This window comes from Hyperoodon ampullatus (assembly GCF_949752795.1).
Source record: "Hyperoodon ampullatus genome assembly, chromosome: 4".
Classification (NCBI taxonomy): domain Eukaryota; kingdom Metazoa; phylum Chordata; class Mammalia; order Artiodactyla; family Ziphiidae; genus Hyperoodon; species Hyperoodon ampullatus.
Window position 1 is genome coordinate 59638885 of NC_136917.1, and position 27218 is coordinate 59666102.

At 45.8% G+C, this 27218-nt stretch overlaps 2 protein-coding genes across 3 annotated transcripts in view; both read right to left on the reverse strand.

The window, feature by feature from the left end:
- Positions 1–601: 601 nt before the first annotated feature.
- On the reverse strand, positions 602–5550 carry REEP2 (receptor accessory protein 2; the record flags this gene model as incomplete). Of its 2 annotated transcripts, none has more annotated exons than XM_079702236.1 (8): positions 602–670; positions 756–886; positions 984–1125; positions 1487–1600; positions 1822–1942; positions 3131–3207; positions 3496–3568; positions 5519–5550. In XM_079702236.1, 8 exons carry the CDS (start codon positions 5548–5550, stop codon positions 602–604), a joined length of 759 nt encoding a protein of 252 aa, XP_079558362.1. The 2 variants fall into 2 exon arrangements, with proteins under 2 accessions (XP_079558362.1, XP_079558361.1); XM_079702235.1 differs by having other exon boundaries at positions 984–1131.
- Positions 5551–8699: 3149 nt separating this feature from the next.
- Positions 8700–27218, reverse strand: part of KDM3B (lysine demethylase 3B) — a gene marked incomplete at both ends in the record, with an annotated part of 58581 nt that continues 40062 nt past the window's right edge. Inside the window, 13 exons of the mRNA XM_079703074.1 lie at positions 8700–8780; positions 11482–11616; positions 12466–12642; positions 12923–13062; positions 14067–14186; positions 15133–15263; positions 15406–15496; positions 15894–16065; positions 16873–17139; positions 20006–20262; positions 21006–21285; positions 22374–22501; positions 24054–24161. Of these exons, the coding sequence (XP_079559200.1) occupies positions 8700–8780; positions 11482–11616; positions 12466–12642; positions 12923–13062; positions 14067–14186; positions 15133–15263; positions 15406–15496; positions 15894–16065; positions 16873–17139; positions 20006–20262; positions 21006–21285; positions 22374–22501; positions 24054–24161 (2087 nt within the window). The remainder of the gene's footprint in view (positions 8781–11481; positions 11617–12465; positions 12643–12922; positions 13063–14066; positions 14187–15132; positions 15264–15405; positions 15497–15893; positions 16066–16872; positions 17140–20005; positions 20263–21005; positions 21286–22373; positions 22502–24053; positions 24162–27218) is intronic.

Sequence of the window (27218 nt, forward strand, 5' to 3'; positions counted from 1 at the left end):
CTGGAGCCCCAGCTCTTTTCAGTGGGCGCATGTAGCACACAGCCCTACCCAAGGCCCTCAGCTGCAGCTCTGGCCTGGCCCTCCTGGTCATTTAAGTGCACACTAAGCCCGTGTCCTCCATTCACAGCTTCAGGCCCAGGGCCCCTGCCCAGGTTCTCCGAGGCCTTCCCCACTCCCTCCCTCTCTCCCAGGGCCTTCAGGCCTGTCTCTGGTCATTCTGGGCTGTGACTGGCCCCCGACCCCGAGCCCGACCCAGGGAGAGCAGTGGGACCATGTTAGGACTTCAGACAAGGGGATGGCCATGGTCTTCAGCAAGGCACTGGGTGGGCGGGGGCAGGGCTGGAGCGGGGAGAAGAGCGCTCAGGCTCTGAGGAGCCCACACCTCCTCAAGTGGCTCAGTCCTCAGCTCCTGGTCCAGCCTCTACCCTCAGCCCCCACAGCAGGGCCTCCCTCCTCTTTTCCAAGCCCTTCCGGGGGAGGGGCCACTGGGCAGGCACCAGAACCAGCCATCTGAGAGGCCCTAGGGCCTGAGAATGAGGGCTGCTGGCACAGTGTGGAGCTGGGGCTCTGCAGCCTGGGGCGGGGGGTGCGTGCCGGGGCCTCAAGCGGAGTCACCCCCCGTGGAGATCTTCTTCTTGGGCCGGGTCTTCAGCGTCTTGGAAGCCAGTGGCTGTGGGAAGGAGACAGGAAGACAGAGGGCTCAGCCTGGAGTCGCAACCCCTTGCCATTTCCCCAAGCTCTGGCGCAGCTCTCACCTCAGCTTTGGGCACTTTTTTGATGGATTTGGCCCTCTTAGGGGTCTTGTCTCCCGTGTCATCCTCAGAGATCTCTGTCCGGGGATCTGCCTGGTTCGTGCCTGACCTTAAACTCACGGCAGGGTCATCTCCTGGTTCGGGGAGGAAAGGAGAACAGCGGTCTGGCCTTTCTCCCACCTGGCCTCCTTGCCCCTGTGCCCCACGCCCAGCCCTGGGCCTGGCCTATACCTAAGTCCTCAATGGTGTCCAGGAGGCTGCCAGGGCTGGGTCTGAGGCGGCCGTCGGTCCCCTGCAGGGGCAGCGCATCCTCGTCCCGGATCAGGGTCAGGTCCTGCATGCTGAAGCTTCGGAGCTTCTCTGACAGCACCCCCTGGCCCTAGGGTCACCACCACGCACCGGGAGAACCGGAGGAAGGGGCGGGGTGGAGATAGAGGTCACCGTGGGGCACTGGGCAGCCACTGGGCTCAGTGCTCTCCCCGCAGTGTCCTCACCCCGTCCTATGGCAGCACTGACAGGCTGGGGCCATGCTTTCCCTTTGGACAGATGAGGAAACTGGCCCGTTGAGTGGAAGTTCCTTAGCTGGAGGGTGTTAGAGGCAGGACTGGAACCCTAAGCTGCACAAGACCCCAAACCTTCACAGACCTGAGGACCTGGTGGATGCAAAGGGGCTTGGCCAGGGGGACGAGATGAGCAAAGTGGGGCCCTGGGAGCTGGGTCTGCCCCCATCTCACCTTGGCAGCAGCCGTGACCGCGGCATTAGCGGCCAGGTTCAGACCCCTCTTGCCCACCCTCATCATGGTCTCATAGCTCTTGTCTCGGGCCTGTGTGATGTACTCGTCGATCTCCTGAGGGGTCGGAGGGGAAGCAGGAAGAGGTGAGGGCTGGGCCCTGCTGGCCAGGCCCTGCCCTGCCCTTGTTCACACCTGGACAAAGGCACTGCTTGCCCGAGGAGGCCAGGGCCCTGCCAGATCACCCATAGGGAGAGCCACGAATGCACGTGGTTACAGGCACTGGGCTGCCTCGACCTGGGGCAGATGGGAAGGGAGCTTCCCTCGTCCCAACAGACCTTCTCCTTGTTGGACAGTGTTGGGTGCACGAACTTGCGGTAGAGCACGCTGGAGCCTTTGGTATAAGGGGACAGCAGCCATATCACAAAGGCAATCTTGAGCTCAAAGTAGAATGGAAACCTGTTGGGTGGAGAGAGAGGCAAGCGGTGGAGCCTGGGGCAGGGAGTCAGGAGGTGCGCCGACCCTCTGCATGACCCTGGCTGGCCCCCCACCCCTTAGTGCACTGAGGTCCCCATGTGGCTCAGGAGACTGGTCAAGGGGAGGCTCAACTGAGACTCCAAGTGGGAAGGTGAGAGGTGATCCCGCAGGAATTTCCCGCAGCAGTGGCTCTCCTCACCCTCTTCTGACAGAAGACTACCCACTCCTCTGTCCTGGGGTCAACACCATGGAAGAGATCCCTAAACTTCCAGGTGCACTCTTGGGTCCTCACTCCATTCTCTTCCTGCCCTTCCTCCCATGAAGAAGCCGGGCTTCTCCAGCTGTGCTCTGGATCCACCCCTTGATGCCAAGGCATGGCCCCTGCTTTTAAGGATCGTTCTCCATTCCCCAAGGCTCTTTCCCAGGCCACACACTCCTTCAGGTCTCCTCCATCCTCATCAAAGCTCCCTCCTTTGCTTGTGTCAAGAGGCACCTACACTCACTGTTCTCAATTTTTAACCCATTACTCTTTCCTAATTTGACCCCATTCAACTTCCTCTTCTAAAACTGTTTTTCTCAAAGGCCATAGGCCCTTGAAATCTACAAATGCAAGGATGTTTTGTCCTCTGCCTCTCTGTAAAACTCTTTTCTTTTGACTTCCAGTGTACCGTGCCATGTTAGTCCTCTCTTCCAAGAGGCATTTGCTCATTCAGTAAGCATTTTTGAGCGCCTGCTGTGAATATACAGATGATTAGGGCATTCCGTGTCCTCAAAGGACATATGCATAGTCTAGTAGTGCCTAGAAAAAGCCTTTGAAATACAAGCATCCAATGTTTATAAGATTGACTCATATGCCTATTTTACAAATAGGGAAACTGAGGCTTAAGAAACTGTGACCTGCCAAGGTCACGGCAAGTCCGGCAGAAGCAGGTTTCCTGAATTCTATTGTGGTGATTTGGCTACCGCCAGAAAGAAATGTGAGGATTATGTCTGTTCTGATTCTGCTGATCAAGCCAGGCCTGGATGGGGACTGGGGGGAGGGGACACCCAGGACCCCATGGAACTGTTGGGGGATTCCACCCTGGGTCTCGGTCTTCTGTTTGACTGGCTGTGTAGAAAAAGTCAGAGGCCCTGGCCCCTGAGATGCAGGGAGGGGATGCTAGATCTCACCAGGAGAGCACAATATCTGTGAGTGTCTCGGCAGTGGTGAAGAAGGCAAAGACGATCCAGTACATCATCCATTTCACCTGAAGGTACAGAGGCTGGTGTTGGCTGGGGCCTTGGGGGAACACCCAGGACCCCACCTTTGCCTGCCAACCATGCTGGAGGTGCTGTGGGGGACGCTTAGGACCTCAACTTTGCCTGCGTATCACACCAGGCCTGGAGGAAAGGAACACACAGGAACCTCCCCTGAACCAGGTCTCATTAGTGCTGACAGCATTAGTACAAAGTCATCCCCACCTGTCATGTGACCCAGTGTCCTCCCTGATCTCTGCCACGTGGGTTGGGTGGGAGATAAAGGGTCATACACTCACATATTCCTTCACGTTTTTTGTCTTCACGGCCTTGTAGGAAGAATAGGCTGGGTACAGGGTGCCAAAGATGAGCCTAGGGAGGCAGGCATGGTTACTGGGCCCCTCGGCCAAGAGCAGTAGCCTCTCCCTCCCAGCTCTGCATCAGTCCCTGGGTAGGTAAGGGGAGAATGGACAGAACTCCAGAGTGCCACATCAGCTGGACTGATGAACTCAGGTCAGAGGGTTTAGGTCAAAGCAGGCAAGCCTGAGGTGATACACAAGCATGGAAGCCCCAGCCAGCTAGGGTGATGCCTCATAACAACCCCCCGCCCCCTTTTTTTTGGCTGTGCCGCACAGCGTGTGGGATCTTAGTTCCCCAACCAGAGATCAAACCTGGGCCCTTGGCAGTGAGGGTACCGAGCCCTAACCACTGGACACCAGGGAATTCCTCTGTAACCCTTTATTTAGTTTTTCTCCAGCCCCTGAGGCACAGAAAGACCCAGAGCCAGAGGGTCTGATGTGGCCTCTTCAGCCCTGATCCTTGTTTGTGCATAAGCATATCAGGGGTGGGGGTCTGGTCACTGCCACAGGGTTGTCTTCCTTCTTGACACCACTCCCATTCATACCCATCTGCCCTTAGCCTCTACCTCCCTGTCGCAGAGCCAAACTGGGTAGGGCCACCTAACAGGGCACTCTACCTGGCAGTCAGAGGTACCACTGTAGCCCTGGGGGCCTGGGGAGCAGAGGGCACAGGGACAGGAGGCCCTGAGAGGGGCAGAGAGGTTTATTCCCCCATGTAAACACTTTTGGGAATAGGCTCAGGGTAGTGTGCTGGGCTGGAGGTCCTGGCTAGAGTGGAGTCCGGTGCTGATCCCATCAGAGATCACATACAGGACACACGTGAGGGAAGGAGAGGACCGATGCCGCTCAGGGAGCTCATTCACACGAGAGAAGCAGACACTCGGAAGGTCACAGGGAGGTCTGAGGCCCCTGGATTCCCTCTGGGGTGGGATGGGGGAGAGGCAGGAGGGAGAGTCTGGTGGGTCTAGAGAAAGCCAGAACACAAGCACATGACAGCAGGGAGGGGATTCTGGGGTGTCAGTCCCCCAAGGTAGAGGCTTAGGGGCAGGGACCTGAGCTGGGGCAGGGGTTGGCTGAGGCCCATGTGGAGCCCCTGCCAGGCCCAGCCCCTTGACAGTGTGTGGTACTGCCTGTTCCCCCATGGACTTGCCTCACTGAGGCAGGACACTTCTGAGAAATAGCCTTTGGAGATGGGGTGGGGGGCGGAATCCTCAAGGACAAAGTCCCCGGTTGTGGGAGAGGGTACCCTCCTGCAGCCTGGGGAAGGTGGGAGGGACGTAGCTGGCAGCCTGAAATGAAGGCCACCTAACACTCTCCTCTCCACGGCTTTCACAATCCCAGGCTGGCCACACACATCCTCTCCCAGTTACCTCCCACACTTTGTCCTCCAAGCATCTCTGCTTCCCATATCCCGTCCTCCCTGGGGGGTCTTCAGGGCATGTGCCCTCACCCCCCAGTCTCCTGACAGTCAGTGGAAGAGGCAGGAGAAACCCGGCCCTTTGGGGAGGCCAAGGCTGCCACGGCCCTAAGCTATGGAATGAGGAGGCCCTGCCTTGCTCCCGGGGCTCTTCCATTAGCCCTCTCCCCAAGGGAGATGAGGGCCCAGGTTTGAGGAGCTCCTCCAGTCAGATCTGCGACGTGGGGGAGGGGGCAAGCCGCCTCCCCTGATAAATCAAGCCGTGCTGCCTAGCCCCTGGGGTGAGGGAGGGCGAAGAAACAGGGAAATTAAAAATAAAAGGGGTGGGAAGCCAGGTCTGCCATGCTCCTCTAACAGTTCCCCCTCCTCCAGGTCCCACACCTCCACGTCTCTGGGGACCCCAAATAGGGACGATGCGTCTTTAGGTGACTCTGCTGTATGAAGCCACGGAGTGGTCCATCCCGGGCTTCAATACCCCTTACCTCCCATCCCTAGCCCCCATCCCCCTCCCAAACGGCCGCGCCCCGCCGCCGCCGCCGCACTCACACCACCAGGCGAGAGATGATCCAGGACACCATGGCGGGGCCGGGCGGGGCGCAGGGCGGGAACCCGGCCCGGGCCGAGGATGCAGCTGCTGGAGGCCGAGCGGCGGCGGCAGCAGGAGCCGCACTAGCAGCAGCACCCGCAGCAGCAGCCGCCGCGGGGGCCGCGGAGCGCCGAGCCGCCGCCGTTAAAGGGGAGGTCCTTGCCGCAGCGGCGGGCCGTGGGCGGTGGCGGCTCTTAAAGGGGAGGCCGCGGCGGCGGCGGCGGCGCGCCCCCTGCACCTGCTGTCGCCGGGTATGCGCCTTTGACCTGCCTTCTTCTAATCGCTTGTTCACCTTTCTTGGGTTCCAAGCCCTGGGTTGAGGTCCTCAGAGGCCTTCATGGTTCCATCCTGACATCCTAGCCCTCCTCCTGCCCTGCCCACAACAGTCTGAAAGAACATCCCACGAGGAATAATAGCTATGACTTATTGAGTGCTTACTGTGTGTCAGGCCCTGTGCTAAGAGCTTCACATGCATTATTTCAGTGACCATCCTATAAGGCAGAGGTTATAGTTATTCTCATTTTGAATATAAGAAAATGGGAACCTTTAGGGAGGTTCAATAACTTGCCAAGGGTCACAGAACCACAAAGTCATGCTGCTAAGATAGGAACTCAGGAAGTCTACTAAATGGGCTACTTCTCCCAACTGCTGACTATCAAACCCTCCTCCCCCATCACAGGCCATCAAGACACCCACCCAGGAAGTCCTGAAGTCAAAGGTAGAGGGGCATCTGTCCACCCCACCATCACCAATCACTCCAGTTGGAAAAGGACCTAACCCCGTTCCCAGTCTGATCTGCTTTTTCAGTTTTGTAAGGGAACTGAGCCCTGTGCTCTCAAGGTGGATGCCTCTTGGTAAACAGAGGCTGGTAGAGAGGCCTGGGGTCCAGGTAGGAGATGAATCCAGGGGTTCCAATTCCATCTCCATCAGCAAGCACTGGCAGCAGTGGATGCCCTAATTCTGAAGACATTTATATCCAGAATGTAGGCTAGCCTGCCTCCTGATTTTCACCAAAGCAACAAAGCTTCAGCAACCTCTGCAACCCCCCTTCCCCCACTGCTTTCCTTTCCTGTGCCATTTCAAAGCTTCTGCATTCTTTATGTCGAGGTGTAATCCTCTGATGACCATAACATCAACCCGTGCCCGTCCAGGCTGAAAGGACATGCTCAGAACTCTGTATTTCATTTATGGTCCTATTCAAGCTCAGTATCCTTGAACCACACAATGGTCTATTTCCACCGGGATAATTGTATTTCCAGGCTGAAACACTTTGGAAGATGTTTTTCCAACAGGATCCAGAGAAGCAGCTTCTGATGACCCCTCTTGCTATTCTTTACAACATCCTCTTCAAAAGGCCTTTTCTAATTGGAACGCAGTCTGTCCTCACCCTTCAAGCCACTTTAATTTCATACGTGGACAGCCAGGCCTCTTGTTTTGATGAACTTTTGTCACTGATTGCCCAAAACCTTGCTCTGGCCACTTCCCATATCCTTTCCCCCCCAGACTGTTCAGGAAGGTAGGAACCCAGCTTTCCCATAGAGCATAAACTATGGAAAGCCCATCTTTGCTCCTACCCTCTAACTCATGTAGCACCTTCCCTTCATCCCCAAGCCCTCAAACCACAATGACCTGGCACTTCCCTCTCCCAATTGGACACATTCAGGAAGCAAAAAGTAATAATCGGCTGCAACAATGTAATGATGATATGAAAATGAACCATCCTCCACCTCCAACCCCATCCTCAACCTGGCCCTGCTTTTTAAAACAGCTGGCACAGGAAGAATTTAGTCCACTACGAACAGATTTGTTAGATTTTTAATAAGAACATGGAAATCCCAATCAGCCCTTCAACAAAATTAAAATACAGAAAGTGAAATTAAAAGTATTCTACAGTAAATGACTTTTATTTAAAAAAAAATGTAACTGTGAACATATAAACAAGCCTGCAGGGCACTACAGTACAGCCAGGAATATAGATACATTTTCCAATGTACCTATGGGCCAATGAATTCCATCATTTTCAAATAAATTCTTAATAAAACTCCACTGAGTTGGAAAGTTTTGCTGAAAATATTTCCGGACAAAACACCCCCAAAACAAAAAGCCTCATGTAGGAAAGCAAACTTTCCTTTGCATTTGGAACTATAAGAGGAGTCCCAAGGGAACACTGGTAATAGATGGAAATGGGTCCTGGAGTCACCAGTGTGTGTATGCGTGGAACACACCAACAGCACAGACGTGACAAAGTTCTTTCTCAAGATGGCTGTTCCCTCAAGATAGGACTGAGATGGGATGGGGAGAAACTAAAAGAATCCTACAAAGCCAATTCTTTAAAATTCTGCTTTGGCTGATTTTTGTGCTATAATGGGCAGTTGATTTCTAAAAATCTTATTTCTTCAAAGAGTTTTATCGAAAGGAAGACTAAATGTAATGTGCCTTTCCTCATAATCCAGGAAAACAACTGTGGTATTTCAAAAGTTCTAAAAATATCTACTTTCATGAAATAGTAACTATTTCACTACAAACCTATTTTTCACTAAATACACACGCCTCCTAATCCTGGAGCCCCTTGGGAAAAGCAGTGGATTCCCCCTGGGTCCTTCAAGACTCCACTGTTTACGGGAGAGATGGTGGGGAAAGGCTTCACCTGGCTCCCGGGATGGGGTGTGTCAGAGGTCATGTGCAGAGACACCGTCAGGCTTCCACCAGGCGTGTTTAAGCAATTAGCCCCCACTTATACCAGTTATGTGATTCCCCCTACCTCCAAACACATTCCCACTTAACTAGGCACAAGAGAAAAAGAAAAGAAAGGTGTGCCCACATTCCTGGTTTCCACGAATCTCAAATCATGAGAATGTGCAGGAAAGCCCAGCGATATTCAGGCAATTCAGAGTCCCAAAAGGCCACAGGATGGGGATGTGGCACCCTTGGCTTGGAGTCTGAAACTGTGTGTGTGAACAGTGCGACTTTCCTGTGTCAACCTTCAGTGTTGAGGCAGCAAAGAGTGGCTGGAGAGTTTGTAATACTGACCACACTGGCTCCAAGTGAAGGACCTCTGCTCCAGCAGAGAACCCTGCTGTTCCCTGTATGTGTTGTGAGTGAAAGACCTGCTTCACAGGCGAGTTTGGAATTTCTCCATGCCTAAGACCTTGCCAGCTTGGATTCATGAGCCTTGAGGGTGCCAACAGCATCTTTCACTGCGTGATAAATGATGTTCTTCACCTGGAGAGAGCAATCAGCACAGTCACTTTATTTTTATTTTTTTTTTTATTTTTTGCTTTATCACAAATTTAATCAGTTATATGTATACATATGTTCCCATATCCCCTCCCTTTTGCGTCTCCCTCCCACCCTCCCTATCCCACCCCTCCAGGCGGTCACAAAGCACCGAGCTGATCTCCCTGTGCTATGCGGCTGCTTCCCACTAGCTATCTACCTTACGTTTGGTAGTGTATATATGTCCATGCCGCTCTTTCACTTTGTCACAGCTTACCCTTCCCCCTCCCCATATCCTCAAGTCCATTCTCTAGTAGGTCTGTGTCTTTATTCCTGTCTTACCCCTATGTTCTTCATGACCTTTTTTTTTCTTAAATTCCATATATATGTGTCAGCATACAGTATTTGTCTTTCTCTTTCTGACTTACTTCACTCTGTATGACAGACTCTAGGTCCATCCACCTCATTACAAATAGTTCAATTTCATTTCTTTTTATGGCTGAGTAATATTCCATTGTATGTATGTGCCACATCTTCTTTACCCATTCATCCGATGATGGACACTTAGGTTGTTTCCATCTCCGGGCTATTGTAAATAGGGCTGCTATGAACATTTTGGTACATGTCGCTTTTTGAATTATGGTTTTCTCAGGGTATATGCCCAGTAGTGGGATTGCAGGGTCATATGGTAGTTCTATTTGTAGTTTTTTAAGGAACCTCCATACCGTTCTCCATAGTGGCTGTACCAATTCACATTCCCACCAGCAGTGCAAGAGTGTTCCCTTTTTTCCACACCCTCTCCAGCATTTATTGTTTCTAGATTTTTTGATGATGGCCATTCTGACTGGTGTGAGATGATATCTCATTGTAGTTTCAGCACAGTCACTTTATGGCAGCCACAGACTGTGTTCTGCAAATGAAAATGTTATGTCCTACACTGACTAAAAGCCTTCTGATTAGTGAGGAAAGCCCTCAACCAGGACTGCGTGCTTCCTAAATCAATCCCAAAAGATGATTTACAAGTCACACAAAATATATAGTCTATATTCAAAAAAAGAATGATTTCATCATTTGAAAGTCTATGTAATCACCATCCTCTATATGCTGGGAACTACTGTTAAGCTCTTTATGTGGACTTTCATTTAATCCTTACCATAATACTATGAGGTAGATTCTATTATTATCCCCATTTTACAGATGAGAACTGAGGTTCCATGGTTAAGAATCTTACCTGAGGTCCTGTAGCTAATAAGAATGCACTAAAACAATAGTGGGCAGGTAGGATTTATTGGGTATTTTTCCCTTTTGTGCTTATACATATTTTCTAATTTGTCAAAAAGGAACACATATGTGAAGTAAAAGTTATTAAAATAAAGTGAACAGGATAAAGACGGTTTTAAACCAACACCGTGATTATTTCTGAGGAGATGGAATGGGAAAGAGTACATGGAGGCTTCAATAATGTAGTTGTTGTATATGTATATATTGTGTATGTGGTACGTATATGATGCTTTATTTCTTAAGCTGAGTTATGGGCACACAAGCCCCCTTTGCTGTTCTCTATTACATTTTTTGTATTAAGTCAATAAATATTTACTGAGTACCTACTATGTGCTAGGGAAAAGCAGTGAATAAAACAGTAAAATCCCTGCCTTCATGGAGCTTAAACAGCTTATGTCCTAGTAGGGATAGAAACAAACATAAAATACATAGTATGTTAGATGGTGAAAAATACTACAGAAGAAAATAAAGCAGTGACAGAGGATTGGGAGGTGACATGTAACAAGTAGAGACCTAATGGAGGTGGGGTCTGAAATATATATGCCTGAATACTTGCATTATGTATCTATAATATCAATGTTATCTATTTATCAATGTGATGGTACTTTGTATAGGAACTTTATGGTTGAAATATTCCATAATTTTGAAAAAGGAACAGCAAAACAGATCAAGTTCAGGGTTAAAGGTGATTAAATCTACCAGCAACCAAGAAAAATCTACAACCTCATGGGTCACTGACCAAAGAAAACACACCTGAGTCACAGGCACGATGGAGGAAAACAGGTCGCATGTGAGAGGCTGGAAGAATGCCTATTCAGATGCTGAAGTTCTGCCTGGGAAATCTTGCTTCCTTATTCTTTTTCTTTTTTAATGTTATTAAAGCATCCAAGTATATTAACAATGAAATTCTGCCCTTAAAGTTCCAATCCATTTCTGAGCAGAGGAAAACCTAATCTGATTGTCCAGCTTAGATCTACAAGTGGGAAACAACTCTTAGGGACATGGATTACAGTCCCTAGCGGGGCTCTAAGGAATTGAGTTTGCACAGAAATTTGCTGTGAGAAGCAGCTTCCGGGAAAGAGGTTTAGAACACATTGCCACAGTGCTTTTCCCACCTGACTGAGGAAGTCAGTCTAGTCAGTTACTAACACGGATACACTGTATCTTCCAGGGGCAGAGAAATAGAAGACTGTCACACTGGAAGTGATTAGGTTAAAAGATTCATATTCTCTAAAAGCAAACCTGAAGAGGACTGATTAAATACCTCCTGGAGGGAGGACTCCATACCCCAGACATGGGTCCCTTAACCATCTCTCTGCGGTTATACTGCCCAGGTAATATCCTCAGAAAGCAGAATGTGCCTCCTGTGTATGTAGCCTAGTAGGAGATGAGAAGACAGGGTTGGGGTGGAGGAGGAGTTCTTTACCTGCAGTTTATCCTCATGGTTTGTATGAGTGTTAGAGAGATGCCTGAATTCCTGAGTCAGGCGGAAACAGTGCTTTACATGCTCTGGAGATACAAAGTCTTCTGCTACTTTTATGCAACTGTATAGATTGTGCACCTGGGAGAGGAAAAGTACAGAGGCAAACATCAGGCACTAGAGAGTCAGCAACAGGTGTCCATCATATTGTTTAAAAAACACTTTAGAAATACTTATGATATTCCATTTTCATAAGGACAACAAATGCAGAAAGATTATAAGTATATATATTTATAGATGAAAACGTTAGTATTTGCACAGAAAAGGATCTGGAAAAATATACACCAAACTGTTAACAGTAGGCTACTTTCTGGAGAAGGCAGGACAAGGGGACTGAAAAGGGATATGGCATAGGTAGCTGAACAGAGACTCACCTTTTCTTTAATAGTCTCCCTTATTTAAAAATCTTTAAATGAGCATTTAAAATTACATGGAAGGGGGGCTTCCCTGGTGGCGCAGTGGTTAAGAATCCATCTGCCAATGCAGAGGACACGTATCCGAGCCCTGGTCCGGGAGCATCTCACATGCCACGGAACAACTGGGCCCGTGAGCCATAACTTCTGAGCCCGCAAGCCACAACTACTGAAGCCCGCGTGCCTAGAGCCCGTGCTCCGCAACGAGAAGCGCCGCAATGAGAAGCTCGTGCACCGCAACGAAGAGTAGCCCCCGCTCACCACAACTAGAGAAAGCCTGAGCGCAGCAACAAAAACCCAATGCAGCCAATAAATAAATTAATTAATTTAAAAAATTAATAAAATTAAAAAAAATTAAATTACATGGAAGAAAATTAAACGTCAAAAAATAAGTTGCACTTGAAGAGCAATCAGTCTAACCCAGCCATTTATATCTATTGCCAGATTAGCAAGAAACACAGATATAAGGAAACTATGGGAATTGTGGAGCCAGCCCTACCCCCAGGTTGGAACATACCTGGTGTGGGGCTCCAGCAGGTATGAAGACGGCATCTCCCAGGAACTGAACAATGGCCCAGCCTTGCACACCATATTCCTCATAGAGTCGCTTACGTAGGGTCTGGTCTAAGTACCAACTTTGGTCATGAATTGGATCATGATCAGGGGGATTCTCTTGGCCTTGCTCTTCTCCAACCTGATCATGAAGCCATGATCAAAACCCAAAGATGGAAAAATCAATAAATACATAAAGATTATTAACAGGATAAATCCAACTTGCTGCAGTAACATCACTGGTGGGCCAAAGTTTCTACTTTATTCAATATCCTCTAAGTGTGGATTCAGCCCTATGGAGCATTTTGACAGAGGGCACAGGTCTTTAATGCCAACAGACTCCACATGAGAAACCCTAGGCAGGCTGACTCAGCATCCCCAGACCCTTCGTCTGTGAGCTGGGAACCCACTCAGGGACATACCTTTCGGAGCAGCTCCCGGATCTTCTCCGCATCCTTGGCTGCATAGATGTGCCACAAAGCACCGGGTTTCTCCTTTCCATCATGAATCCTTTGCTTTGTCACCTCATCAGCATCTCCCTCATCAATTGTCTTGAGCACCTCTGAAAAGAGCAAAGTAACACTTTTCAATGTAACCAGCCATTTCAGTACCTCTGAGTGAAGCAAAATGTCCAATTCAAACAAGTTTAGTCTCTACTATTCTCTATCTCTCTGGAGTGATATAAGGTAGAATCAAAGAATCAAAACTCATATTGGTCTAAGCTTCCTACACATGGGAAGAGCGACCCTAATCTTCCATACTTAACAGAGACTCAGCATTTTTTGGAGATATAGTGTTCCTTTAAAACGTATTTCCTGCTCAAACTGTGTAGCCATATTTTATGTTCAAATTGCAGGTTATTTCCTGCTGTAAGTAGGTGGACTGTATACTTTCTCAAGACCTCTTCAAACTCTAGGATTCTGTGGATTTAAGGCCACGAAGAGTAAAGCTTCTCTGGCAAATTAAGAGGCTTGGCTTCTAATCCTTGTCTCTTATGACCCTTTAAATGACAGCCTAATGGAAAGATGTGCAGATGTGTAGCATCAAAAGCAAATGTGTGGCAGGAAATATACCAAAGTAATGATACTGATTATCCCTGAACTTTGAGATTTTGAGTTTTCTTCTTTAAAATTTTGTTTTCTAAAACTTCCATAATTAACACACATTAATTCTACACTGAGATAGCGGAGAGTGCAATGCAGCAAAATATCACTTTTATGCTTCATCTCTGTGCAAATGACCTGGCTTTATCACCTATTACCCCACAGCTGAACTGGGTGATGGACAAAGTAGGCCAGTTTGCCCTTTCTTCTTTATTCCTCTTTGTGATGCTACATACTCAGTGTTAAAGGGCAGCATTCCCAGAGAGGGAATAACTCTGGTCAAAGATACACAAGTACCACTCTCCTCTGCTGCAATCACCCCTTTGTCTGGGCACCTACTATGCATCATGCCTGGCAGAGATTTAAGAAAAACCCACTGGCCCTGACTGAGGAGAAAGACATACCATTTTACTCCTGAGGCTAAACCTCACCCTGCTGAAGCACTGGGTTCTAGAAATCATACCTTCATCATGAGCACCCTCCCCGATGGGGATCCCAACATACACCATCACATTAACTGCATCAGACACATCTAAGTGAAGATTTGTTGTGCCAACTCTTCTGTCTTCTGCTGTTATCAAGCCTGAAGGTAAAAGGAAGATATGCAAGGTGAAAGGGCAATATTCTGTTTTTTTTTTTTTTTTCTTTTTTGGCCACGCCGCGAGGCTTGCAGGATCTTAGTTCCCCGACCAGGGATTGAACCTGTGCCCTCAGCAGTGAAAGCATGGAGTCCTAACCACTGGACTGCTAGGGAATTCCCGAAAGGGCAATATTCTGAAGAATCCATATAGACCCTACAAGTGAAAACATACTGAAAGATGTTCTTAAATGTGTAACACTGGGAGAATAACGTATATCTATTTATCAATAAATAATCCTCCTCGTCTCTTTTCTAGTGTTTTAAAACTGATTTCGAGCTCAGTTGACACTATCATTAGCTTTGGCCATCGATCCAATTCCACCCTCCTAAATGATCTGTCCTTCAAAAGCAAAACAGATATGGGCATTATGGACACTCAAATGAAGCCTGGCTTTCACAGTGGTTTCGGACATTACTGTGAATTCACAAAGAGCTGGTTGGGTAGCATGGTACTGAGACGTCTTCACTCTTATCAAGTCTCTTAAAAGCTAAGGATCTTTGGTCGTGCCGTGTGGCATGCGGGATTTTAGTTCCCTGACTAGGGATAGAACCCTCACCCCCTGCAGTGGAAACACAGTGTCTTAACCACTGGACCGCCAGGGAAGTCCCTTGGATGGAACCTTTGAGAGGAAACTTTCTAACTACTGTGTGTGTGTGTATATATATACACACATACATACATATACAGTACTGGGCCCAAAGGGCTATTATGCAAATCAATGGCAAAAGCAAACATATTCTAACCCATCCTGGATACTGTCAACTTCTTCAGCGCCTGTCACTTTGCCCTCTATCATCTCTACACATGATCCTGACTACAAATCTCCCTCTACAGGTGAAATGGAAATAGTAGTGTCCAAAAAGGTCAATTATGGCCTCTCCCTCATACCGTAGGCATTGTACATCTTGGGGCCCAAATCGGGCCTTACAAAGTAGCTGGGTAGCCTAGAGGCTAGATTGAGTCTGCCATCTCGTTTGGTATATTCTGGCAGAGGAAGGTTCTCCATCAGATCTTCAAACCTATAAAAAAAAAGCATGAAAGATGACTTAGCTTGTTATCGGGGAAAAAGGAAAAGAGGTGGAGTGCACTTTTCGGTGATTACTTTGTGACAGCTTTAGCAAAGCACAAGTCTCTCAAGATGACTCACTGTAGTTCACTAACCTTGTCGGCATCATGTCCCGAAAATCTTCCCCAGGAGGCCAGTCCTTGAGTTTGAGCACCATTGGCTGCCCATCTTCTGACCTTAATCGCTCTGTAAGACAGAAAGCAGTCCTACAAATATCTGCTGGGTTGGCTGTTGCCTGATTCTCCAGTGACTAAAAGGTTTAGAAGACTAAACTCTTATTTTCAGACTTGTAAACCCCCATAATGGATAAGGTGGGCTTTGTTTTCCTTAGCCACTGCTTTAGTACATGATAAATTTTTCCATCTCAAAGTGAAAGTGCTCCACACATCCCATGTGATCATGTGCTTAAGTCCAGGTATGCTCTGGGAGCCATGTGATTGCCATGAGAGCTACCTGGTTGGCACCAGGATAGAATGTTCCTCCTCTTAAGAGGATGGAATTTGTTATTTCAGCGGTAGGGCTGGGCATATAGATGCTTACTTTGCAGTCTGCTTTTACTGAACCAGATATCAAAGCTACTTACTGCATATGATCTCGAAGCCATCCCAGAAATCCCGAACTTTCACATCGGAAATTATAGCACAGTTCCTGCAGTTCACCAAGTCCACATCCTGGTCTCCAAATTCCTGGCTAAAGGCTTCTGGCTTCCAGAGTTCAGACTTGAGTTTTTTATGTACCCCTGATACCAGCACTGGCTGTGGAAAAAAAAGTATCTCAATCAGAGTCACTTAGGAAATACTTAGCTCAGGGCTAAGGGACAGAATAGGAGGGTTTCCTGGGGACAACCTCTTCTCCACAATGATTTATTATTCCCTCCCAGTTTCAGAATCTATGGATTTCAACAATGTCAGCTGCAGAAAATGAAAACACTTCTACTCTGTTATTACACTTGATTCTCACTGCGGGGGGTTGGGGTGGGGGCGCATTCCACAAAAATCACTTCTGCTGCCCTGGTATCTACCACTATTTTGAGGTGAGAGGATAAAAAGCTGACAAATGCAAACTCTGAAAATACGTCCTCACATCTCGAATGAAAAACTGTCCAGACAATTCTACAACCTCCCCCCCTTCCTCACACCTGCTAATGTATAAAAATCAGGAAGTGTTATCACACTATCACACAGACTTGTATGGTCTTGAAACATTTACCTAGAAGAGTACCACCCACTTCCACCCATTTTCGCCTCACCCCATATCACACTTACGGATTTTCCTCTAAAGGTGTCATTAATGCCAGATCACAACCTCACAGGAATTTCAACTGCCCTTTTAAGAACACAGAGCTACACAGCTGAGAAATAAAAAGATCCACAATGTATTTTTAGGAATCTTCTGACTTTTAAAAATCCAAGAAAACTCGAAGTAGCAAGGCTGTCTACAACAAACTTAGTATATGTCTAAATCTCCTTGGCAAAGTGTCTCCCAGAGAGAATTGAAACTATCCTGGTAGCTATAGTGGGCAGGCAGACAGCCGACCCTGGGATCTGCTTATTCTTGCTTACCTGGCCTTGCTTCCAACACTCCCGGAAGATCTTCCAATTGTTTTTGTTGCTGGGGTCATGGAGACACAGAAGTCTTCCATCACAGAGCCAGGAGTGAGAGGTATGGGGGTCCAGCACATTTAACCCCATCACCATCTCCTTCACTTCCTTTTGGGTATCAGTCAAGTTACAGGCCCGCTTTGCAGCATCTGAGGTTTTCTTATTTTCTACCACTGAGGCAATGATGTGGTCAAGGAAGTTGGGTAGGCTGGCCTTGTTCTTCACTCCCTGCCAGACACAAACCCATCAGGTTAGTATGACTGAGGCACCATCAGTAGAGTATTCAAAAACAGTCTCACAGTTATATTCACACGGAGTTCTGATCTACCTGATTAAATTTCATAAAAGTTATTGTAAAGTCTTTTGTAGTTGCAGGGGGGAGCCTAGTAAGTCACTATCTTACATTTCCCTAGCCCTCATATTTTGCTTTATATTTATGGAAAAAAAGTACAGAAAGGTCCCCTCTACTGCAGGAGATCTGAGACCTAAGAAATGTCTTTGGCATTCAGCCCCATTTTAAGCATATGCACGTAGACTGCAGGGATCACAAAATGCTGTAACTGAGTGAGAAAGATCATTTATTTTGAGGGTTACACATTTTTTTTGGCCAGCATACCCAAGGGATATACTTCAATTAAGTAACTGAGGTGACTTATCAAGGCAGTGATTTTTTTTTTACCAGGGAGTGTACCCCAATAAACAGTTGTACCAGAGTACCCAAGATAACTGTATATTCTGAAAGCAGTCTCCTACTCCCCAATCCGTCCCCTACCAAGAATCTCTCATTTGTTTCAGCTGGTGGGAAAGCTCAGGCCCAGAGATGAAAGTGACATACCTAAGGTCATAGAAGTGAAGGAAGGGGAGGGCTTTTGTTAACTTGATAACACAATGTCTGAAGTATCACTAATCATGATCTCTACAGAGTATATGTAATCATATAACATCCTGGGGAAATTTAAAAAGAAAAAGGAGAACTGGGAGTTGGAGCAGTACAAATAAGACAGAGCTCAAAGTAATTTTTTTGGTCATTTATCCAAAAGAGAAACAAATAACCCACATTGTACAAGGCTCAACCACCCACAGTTCATCAAATTTCAGTCATTAGTCATAAAATAGAATGAGAAACATATTTGTGTACTTGTTTGAAATGATCTCTGAAATACATAAACTGAAAATACAAAAGCAATGTATAAAAACATCTGTGTAAAAAGTGGGGGGGAACTATATACATATTTTAATATCACTGAAAGGACAATCATGAAACAATGGTCACCTACAGAAAGGGAGGCAACAGTGGGAAGGAGACTTTTCACTGTATTTTTAAAATTTAAATTTTGTACGTTTTGAATTTATTAGTTCAGTAAATGCTTACTAAATACTTATGTATCAAACATTGTGGCACTAGGGATACAGTCGTGAATAAAACAGACAAAAATGGGGAATTCCCTGGCAGTCTAGTGGTTAGGACTCTACTTCCACTGCTGGGGACCTGGGTTCGATCCCTGGTTGGGGAACTAAGATTCTGAAAGCTGTGCAGCACAAAAAAACCAAAAAGACAAAAATGCCTTTAAGTGGAGATGAGGCAGAAAATAAATCAAACACAGCAAGTCAGATGGTAATAAGTGTTATGGAAAAAGTGCAGGGCTTCCCTGGTGGCTCACCGGTTAAGAATCTGCCTGCCAATGCAGGGGATACGGGTTCGAGCCCTGGTCTGGGAAGATCCCACATGCCACGGAGCAACTAAGCCCGTGTGCCGTACTACTGAGCCTGCACCCTAGAGCCCGTGAGCCACGACTACTGAGCTCAGGTGCCACAACTACTGAAGCCCACGCACCTAGAGCCCATGCTCCGCAACAAGAGAAGCCACTGCAATGAGAAGCCTGCGCACCGCAAGGAAGAGTAGCCCCCACTCGCCGCAACTAGAGAAAGCCCTGCGCAGCAACAAAGACCCAATGCAGCCAAAAAAAAAAAAAGTGCAGAGGAAACAGATATGAGTGGAGGATGGGAGTAGAATGGACTTTTAAAAAGGGTGATTTAAGAAGAAGTCTTACTGAAGAGGTGACATTTCAGGAGGGAGGAGAGGAAGTTGATTAAGAAGCAGGCCATGTTGTGACATGGGAAAGAGAGCTCTCGGTGGAGAAAAAGACAAGTGCAAAGGCTCTGAAGAGAGAGCATGTCTGGCCATGCTCAAGAAACAGCAAGAAGGTGGGTGTGGCCAGAGCAGAGTGAACAAGAGGGAAAGTGGTAGTTGTGGCCAGAGCAGAGTGAACAAGAGGGAAAGTGGTAGTTGAAGTCAGGGAAGTGAGGGGAAGATAGGGCTGGAACGTTATAGTCCACTGAAAGGACTCTGCTTTTATTATGAAATTGGAAGCCCTTGAAAGATTTTAGGCAGAGGTGATATAATGTGACATATCTTAAAAGGACCACTCTAGCTGCTCTGTGTAGAAAGGGAAGAAATACAGAGGACCTGTAAGGAGTATACTACAAAAATTCAGGCAAGAGAGGATGTTGACTCAGACTAGAGAGGAAGCAGTGGAGCTGATGAGAAATGGGTGCACTCTGAATACATTCTGATGATCAAACTGAAAGGTTATGCTAACAGATTAGATACGAAATGTGAGAGGGGAGTCCCAAAAGACTCCAAGATTTTTCGCCGAGCAATTGGAAGCCACTGACCAAGAGAAGTAAAAAATAAAGGAGATGCAGGCTCACGGGCAGAAGAACAGGAGTGTGGTTTTAGAGGTGTTAGGTTTGAGGCGTCTATTAGATACCCAAGAGAGTACAATATGAATGTACTGCCTACGTTTAGAAAAAATTTAATGTCTGTTATTGTCAAGAAAATAAAGTGATTCCTGCTGATGATTAAAAAACTTCAGTCTCAATTTCTACTGACTTCCTAACATGGCACAAAAGGTTTACTACTTAAAAGGATCTCAAACATTCCCAAAACTTAATATAAAGAAAGATCTTGTCAGCTGGACTGATAATGTGGAGGACACAGGTCAGTCATATACCCTCTAACCCAGTTATCAGATCTCTGATGGCTCTTTCATGGAAAAGCAGCAAAGGCTAGAGTTGTAGAGAGGACACTTACTGCTGAGGATGTAGAGAAGACCGGGGGGAAGGGTATGCCTGTGTCCAAGGGGGTTTGAGGAAGCTTTCCGGGCCCGGAGTGGAGGAGGTCTCGAAGGCTAGAGCCTTCAGTTTTGTTGTTGGAGGCAGTGGGACCCAGTAACAGACTGTTAAAAAGCTTTGGAGTCAACGGAGAGACCTTTGCAGTGGAGTTGAATGAGTCCAGCCCAAAGGGTGAATGAGACTCTTTATTGAGCACCGACCTCAGGGACCCTGCTTCTGTAAGAACATAACCAGGAATAGCATTAGGCACAAGGAATACCCAGCAGGCAACTGACTCCTAAAAATCAGCCAAGTGGGAAAGAGGAAAGACTTTCCCCTCCCCTGCCCCCCAAACTACGTACGGCTTGTCTGGGCCAAGCCTGACGAGCTATGACTATGGCAGGTCTCATGGCCAAGGAGAAGCTCTCCTACTTCTTCCTTTCTTTTCCAGATCTGGATTTCAAACTTCCTTTTGTTCCCATCCATCTTTCGTTTCCCTCACTTTCTAAGACAGTGTTTTTTCAAGTGGGTCTCCAGAATACTTGCATTAGAATCACCTGGAGTGCTTGTTAAAAATGGAGAATCTTGGTCTTACTCCAAGAGATTTTCACTTAATAGTTCTGGTGGGGCACAGGAATCTGCATTTTTAACGATTTGCCAGGTGATTTTGTGCCCACTGAAAAACAAGTCTAGCCCTCCTGGCTAGTAATACTAGCTATCAGGGCCATTTGGGAAGCTTGTTAAAAATCTTATATCGATTCTGACTAAAGAGGTTTGGGGTAGAACCCAGCCATGTGCCTTTTTTAAAAAGCTCCATTTCTAGAAACAAGTGGAAAGAGATTCCCTCATTTTACATGATCAGCCAGAGAAAGCAAGTGGCATGTTTCAAAAATGTGGATGGTAATGTGTGAGTTTGAAGAATCCCAGAATAACTCAAGTGTTCCACCCACAGGCAGGGCAGAGGCTTGTGTTAATCTCACCTTTTGTTTCTTCCTTAGCCTTCTGAGTTGCTAAATCCGCCAACCAGTGCAGGGCAGAGGAAGGTGGGCCTGTGTCAGGGCAAGGGGGCCTGATGGCTTTTAGCTCACTATTGCTATTTGACGCCGAACTGTCTGCTTTCAGAGGCTCGTCAGATCTGATGTCAGTACTGTCGGCTTTGGCAACATGGTCAGTCTCTGGTTGTGTTACCGATGCAGTTCCTCCTCCACCTGAGAAGGTGGTTTCATTTCCAGAAGAGGCACTAGGGTTTATGTTAGGAAGCTATAGCACAGAACGCCAACATGGTTAAGGTTTTGTCCTTGTGTAGAAAAAATACAATGCAAATAGTAATGACAGCTGACACTAAACAGGTCTGGGAAAGCAACTGTCCCATAAACTGCTATTTCACTCATTCATTAATTTAACATATATTTGTTGAGTCCTACAATGTGACAGAAACTATGCTAGGTTCTGTGGAAAGAGCACTGAACAAGACTTGAAAATAAAACAGCGTTTTTGTTTGGCATGCCTGAGGCTCAAATTCTGCACTGGCAAATTGGTGATTAGAACTTGACCGCATAGAGCTGTTCTGAGGATTAAATGAGATAGTACTGATATATGCAAAGAGCTCAGCATAGTGTCTGGCACACATAAATGCTCAATAAAATGGTTATTATTCTATTATTGAATTTTCCAGATGATTTGATCTTATATGTCAACTCTACTGAAAAGATATTTTGAGATCTCTCAGCATTAATCCCTGTACCTCTTATTGATCATGTGTAGCATTCATGGAAAGCCCTCCGAATGTAAGAGGTGTGTGTGTGGTTTTTTTCTTTTTTTTTAAAATAGCCTCTTATTCAAAATAGTCACCATCACACCAGAATGACCTCCACCTCTGACAGAGCAATGAGAAAATCACTGCCTCTCTGTGAAGGCTTAGGACTGCTTTCAGGGTAGAATGATCCCAGATCAGCAGGCTAATATTCATATTTCTTTCCTCAGTACCTAACATGACAAGGCAGAGATCATGCATACAGACAGGATTGTATTCCTAGTGACGTTTTCTATACTCTTCGCCTACACAAGGAACCTGAGGTACAAATCTTGACAAGATGCAAAGAATCTCTTTGTGCTATTAATCAAACAAGCCTGAATTGGTTTTAAAGACACAGGAAGAGAAACTCATACCAGTCAGGGGGAATTTAAATCCCTTGAGTAACTTCTGGGGCACTCTCTAGACAGGCCTCCCCATCCCCTAATTCCCCAGGAATCTAACAGTAGCCTGGGACAACAGAGGTGAAAATGAGGCACTTCCTGGTACAAAGAACTTGAGTTTCTCTCAGTTGTACCTATACACACCACTTTACCTGTGACATCCCATTAGTGACAGCAGGTCTCAACACAGATTTGTTCTGCCGGCTAATACAAGGGCAGTTTGCTTTAATTCCCCACTTGCCCCGGGCAGCATGTACCATGTCTCCAATATTGTAAAGAGCTGGAAAAAAAATAACAATTAACCTTAGAATAATTGTATGTGCCAGGTATTGTGCTAAAGACCTTATTTACATTATCTCTCTCAAGCTTTACCACATTTCAATGAGGTAGCAGCTTGTACCCTCAATTTTCTTTTTTTAAAGCTATTTTTTAAAAAATTTTATTTATTTTTTATTTTTGGGTGCGTTGGGTCTTCGTTGCTGTGTGTGGGCTTCCTCTGGTTGCGGGGCTACTCTTCGTTGTGGTGTGCGGGCTTCTCATTGCGGTGGCTTCTCTTGTGGAGCACGGGCTCTAGGCGCGTGGGCTTCAGTAGTTGTGGCACGCGGGCTCAGTAGTTGTGGCTCGCAGGCTCTAGAGCGCAGGCTCAGTAGTTGTGGCGCACAGGCTTAGTTGCTCTGAGACATGTGGGATCTTCCTGGACGAGGGCTCGAGCCCTTGTCCCCTGCATTGGCAGGAGGATTCTTAACCACTGCGCCACCAGGGAAGCCCAGTACCCTCAATTTTTGATGATGAAACTGAGACTCAGAGAAGTTAGGTTATTTGCTTAAGTACATAAAGTTGGTAAATGAAAGTACCAAGACTTTAACCCAGGTCTATCTAGCAAGTTCTGTGCACGCTTAACCACTAAGCTACACTCCCTCCCTCCTCTAGTAAATGTTAACAAGGTGTCCTTTAGCAGAAACTCTAGGGGTAGATTCCCTATTGTTCAAGCGTATGTAAACATTTTGAATTGTATACTTGAGATTTACTGTAAGTTATACCTAAAAAAAAAAAATAGACCAATGTAAACTTTACACAAACATTTAACCAATGCTTAGATCAGCAGGGAGCAGGCATCTGACCACTGCACTCAGGGAGCTCTTCTGCTCAGATGCACTGGGTTATAAAGATCCAGGGGGTGGCTCCCCAAAGTGGAGAAGAATATAGGCAGAGGATTCACCAACTTCAGTGTGTGTATGTTAATGGAACTGTGGAAGCTGGAAACAGACTATCTGGAGGAATCAAAGAAGTAAGCTGCCACAAGACCATTCATTCCTACTGTTAAGCTGCCTTCTTCATGGATTCAAGAGCTTTGATTAGCTTCAGCTGGATTTTTATAAACCTAGAACCAAAGGTCTTTCTGGAAGCCAGGGGACTGGCTTTTTCTTTCTTTCTTTTTTTTTTTTGCTGGGCCACATGGCTTGTGAGATCTTAGTTCCCCGACCACGGACTGAACCCAGGCCCTCGGCAGTGAGAGCACAGCGTCTTAACCACTGGACCACCAGGGAATTCCCGGACTGACTTTTTCTATTCTGGTCCTGCCGACCATAGGAATGTAAAATGACATCTGAAAAGCAACCAACCCCTCCACCCAGAAAGGTGAGGCAAAGTGGGTGCAGTGGCTGCATACAATCTAACATTTCTGAAGATTCAAATTCTCAGGGAAATCTAGTGAGGCTTGAAAAGACTCAAGCTGAGATAAACCATTTTACCAAATATTATGGTGTGTAAATTATAGCTCAATTAAAAACATCTTTTTTCCCCCACCAAATCTAAAAAAGGAATTCCTTTACCTGTGCCAGGGATGATCTGTGTGGGCATGAGATTCTCTGGTTCATGGGACTGCCCCTTTGCACACTTCAACCAGGAGAAAACCTCTTCATCGCCTATCTCTTCTGTCTCTGAAACAGAAATGAAATGACTTTACTTATTTTATGAGGGTCACAAGATGTATCTCTCTCAGTAAATCAGAGTTTCAGACTTTACAGGCCAATTTTTTCATAGGTCAAAGAAGATAACAGCTAACTTTTAAAAATACTGCTGGGCTTCCCTGGTGGCGCAGTGGTTGAGAGTCTGCCTGCCGATGCAGGGGACACAGGTTCGTGCCCCGGTCTGGGAAGATCCCACATGCCGCAGAGCGGCTAGGCCTGTGAGCCATGGCCGCTGAGCCTGCGCATCTGGAGCCTGTGCTCCGCAACGGGAGAGGCCACAACAGTGAGAGGCCCGCGTACTGCAAAAATAAATAAATAAATAAATAAAAATACTGCTACACTGAGGTATAATTTACATAAAATTAATTCAACAATTTAAAGTGTACACTTCGATGAATTTAGACAAATGTATATAGTTGTAGAAACAGTACTACATTCAGGATTTACAACTTTTCTATCCCTTCACAAAGTTCCCTTCAGCCCTTTACAGTCAATACCCTTTCCTCAACCCCTGGCCACCAACGACCAACTTTCTAACACTAAAGTTTTGCTTCTTCTAGAATTTCATATCACTGGAAACATATGGTATGTCATTTGTCATTTGTGTTGGGCTTCTTTCATTTAGCAGTGATTTTGAGATTCATCCATATTGTTGCATTTATCAGTAATTCATATCTTTTTATGTCTGAGTGCTGTTCCATAGTATGGATGTACCTTATTGTGTTTACCCACTTAGCAGCTGGTAAATAGTTGGATTGTTTCCCATTATTGGCTATTATGAATAAAGTGCTACAAACATTCAAGTACAAGCCTTTGTGTGGACATATTTTCATTTCTCTTGGCAATACCTAGAAGTGGAATGCTAGTTTATGTCTAAATTTATAAAGAAATGGCTATACTGTTTTCCAAAGTGATGCTACCAAATTGCATTACTATCAGCAATGTTTAATAAGTTTTAGTTGCTCCATATCCTTGACAGCACTTTTGTACTCTCAGTTTAAAAAATTTTAGCCATCCTAGTGGGGTTGGTGGTTTCTCATTATGGTTTTAATTTGTATTTCCCTAGTAAGTAATGATAGTTTTTCCCCATGTGTTTATTTTCCATTGATCTATCTTCTTTGATGAAGTATCTGTTCAAATATTTTGCCCATTTAAAAACTGGGTTTTGGTGGGGATTTCCCTGGTGGTGCAGTGGTTAAGAATCCGCCTGCCAACGCAGGGGACACAAGTTTGAGCCCTGGTCCGGGAAGATCCCCCATGCTGCAGAGCAACTAAGCCCATGCACCACAACTACTGAGCCCACGTGCCACAGCTCCTGAAGCCCACGTACCTAGAGCCTGTGCTCCGCAACGAGAAGCCACTGCAATGAGAAGCCTGCGCACCGCAATGAAGAGTAGCCCCCGCTCTCCGCAGCTATAGAAAGCCTGAGAGCAGCAACAAAGACCCAACTCAGCCAAAAATAAATAAATTTAAAAAATAAAAAAAAAACAACTGGGTTTTTTGTCTTCTTGTTATTGAGTTTTTTTGTTTTTTTTTTTTTGCATTACGTGGGCTTCTCACTGCTGTGGCCTCTCCCGTTGCGGAGCACAGGCTCTGGACGCGCAGGCCCAGCAGCCATGGCTCACGGGCCTAGCCGCTCCGCGGCATGTGGGATCTTCCCAGACCGGGGCACGAACCCGTGTCCCCTGCATCGGCAGGCGGACTCTCAACCACTGCGCCACCAGGGAAGCCCCTGTTATTGAGTTTTAAGAGGTCTTTATTATAGATGCAAGTTCTTCAGCAAATATGTGATCAGCAAATCTTTTCTCCCACTATGTGGCTTGCCTTTTCATTTACTTAATGTCTTTTGAAGAGCAGTTTTCAAATTTGATATTAATTTTTCTTTTGTTTTTTGTGTCTTATCTAAGAAATATTTATCTAACCCAAGGACACAAAGGTCTTCTATTTTTTTCCTAGAGGTTTTAGAGTTTTAACTTTTATGTTTAGGTCTGTGATTTACTAGAGTTAATTTTTTGTATATAATGTGAATAAAAATAGTTCATTTGATTATTTGAATATGTATATACAGTCATTTCAGTACCATTTGTGAAAGGACTATCTTTTTCCATTCAATTACCTTGGCACCTTTGCAGCTAATCAGTTGAATGTATATGAGTGGGTTTACTTCTAGACTCTGTTCTGTTGTACTAACCATAGTGTCTTGATTACTGTAGCTTTATACAAAGTCTTAAAATGTAGTAGTATAAATCCTCCAACTTCATTCTTCTTTTTAAAAAGTTTGGTTATTATAGGTCATTTGTATTTCATATAAATTTTAGAAACAACTTGTCAATTTCTACAAAAAGTCCTATTGGGATTTTCATTGGAATTGCACTTAATTATAGATCAATTTGGAAGAACTGACATCTTAATATTCAATCTTCTATCCGTGAATACAGTACATCTCTCCATTTATTTATTTAGCATTTAATTTCTCTTAGCAATATGTTGTAGTCTTCAGTACATGTATCTTTTACATATTTGCTAAATCTATCCCTAATTGTTCACTGACATCATACAGAAATAGAACTGAATTTTGTTATGTTGACTTTGTATCCTGCAATCTTGCTAAACTCATTTATTAGTTCTGGTAGCTTTATTGTAGATTTCTTGGGATTTTCTATATAGATGATCATGTCATCTGAGAATAAAAACCATTTTATTTCTTTCCAAGCTATGAGCCATTTTAAAAAATTATTATTATGCTTTTCCTTGTCTTTTATTTCTTCATGCTGACTAGTAACTCCAGTTCAATGTTGAATAGAAGTTGTGACGAGTGGACATCCTTGCTTTATACCTGATCTTAGGGGGGAAAATGCAGTCTTTCACATTATATAAGATGTCCCTATCTATACCTAGTTCAGTGTTTCAACTTTTCTTTATCATGCCCCCAAAAAACCTTCTTAGGCTTTTTTTTTTGGTAATTGTGCTACCCACTCCAAGAAATCTGAATATAAGATACACTGTATATCTGTTTATTTGTACCAT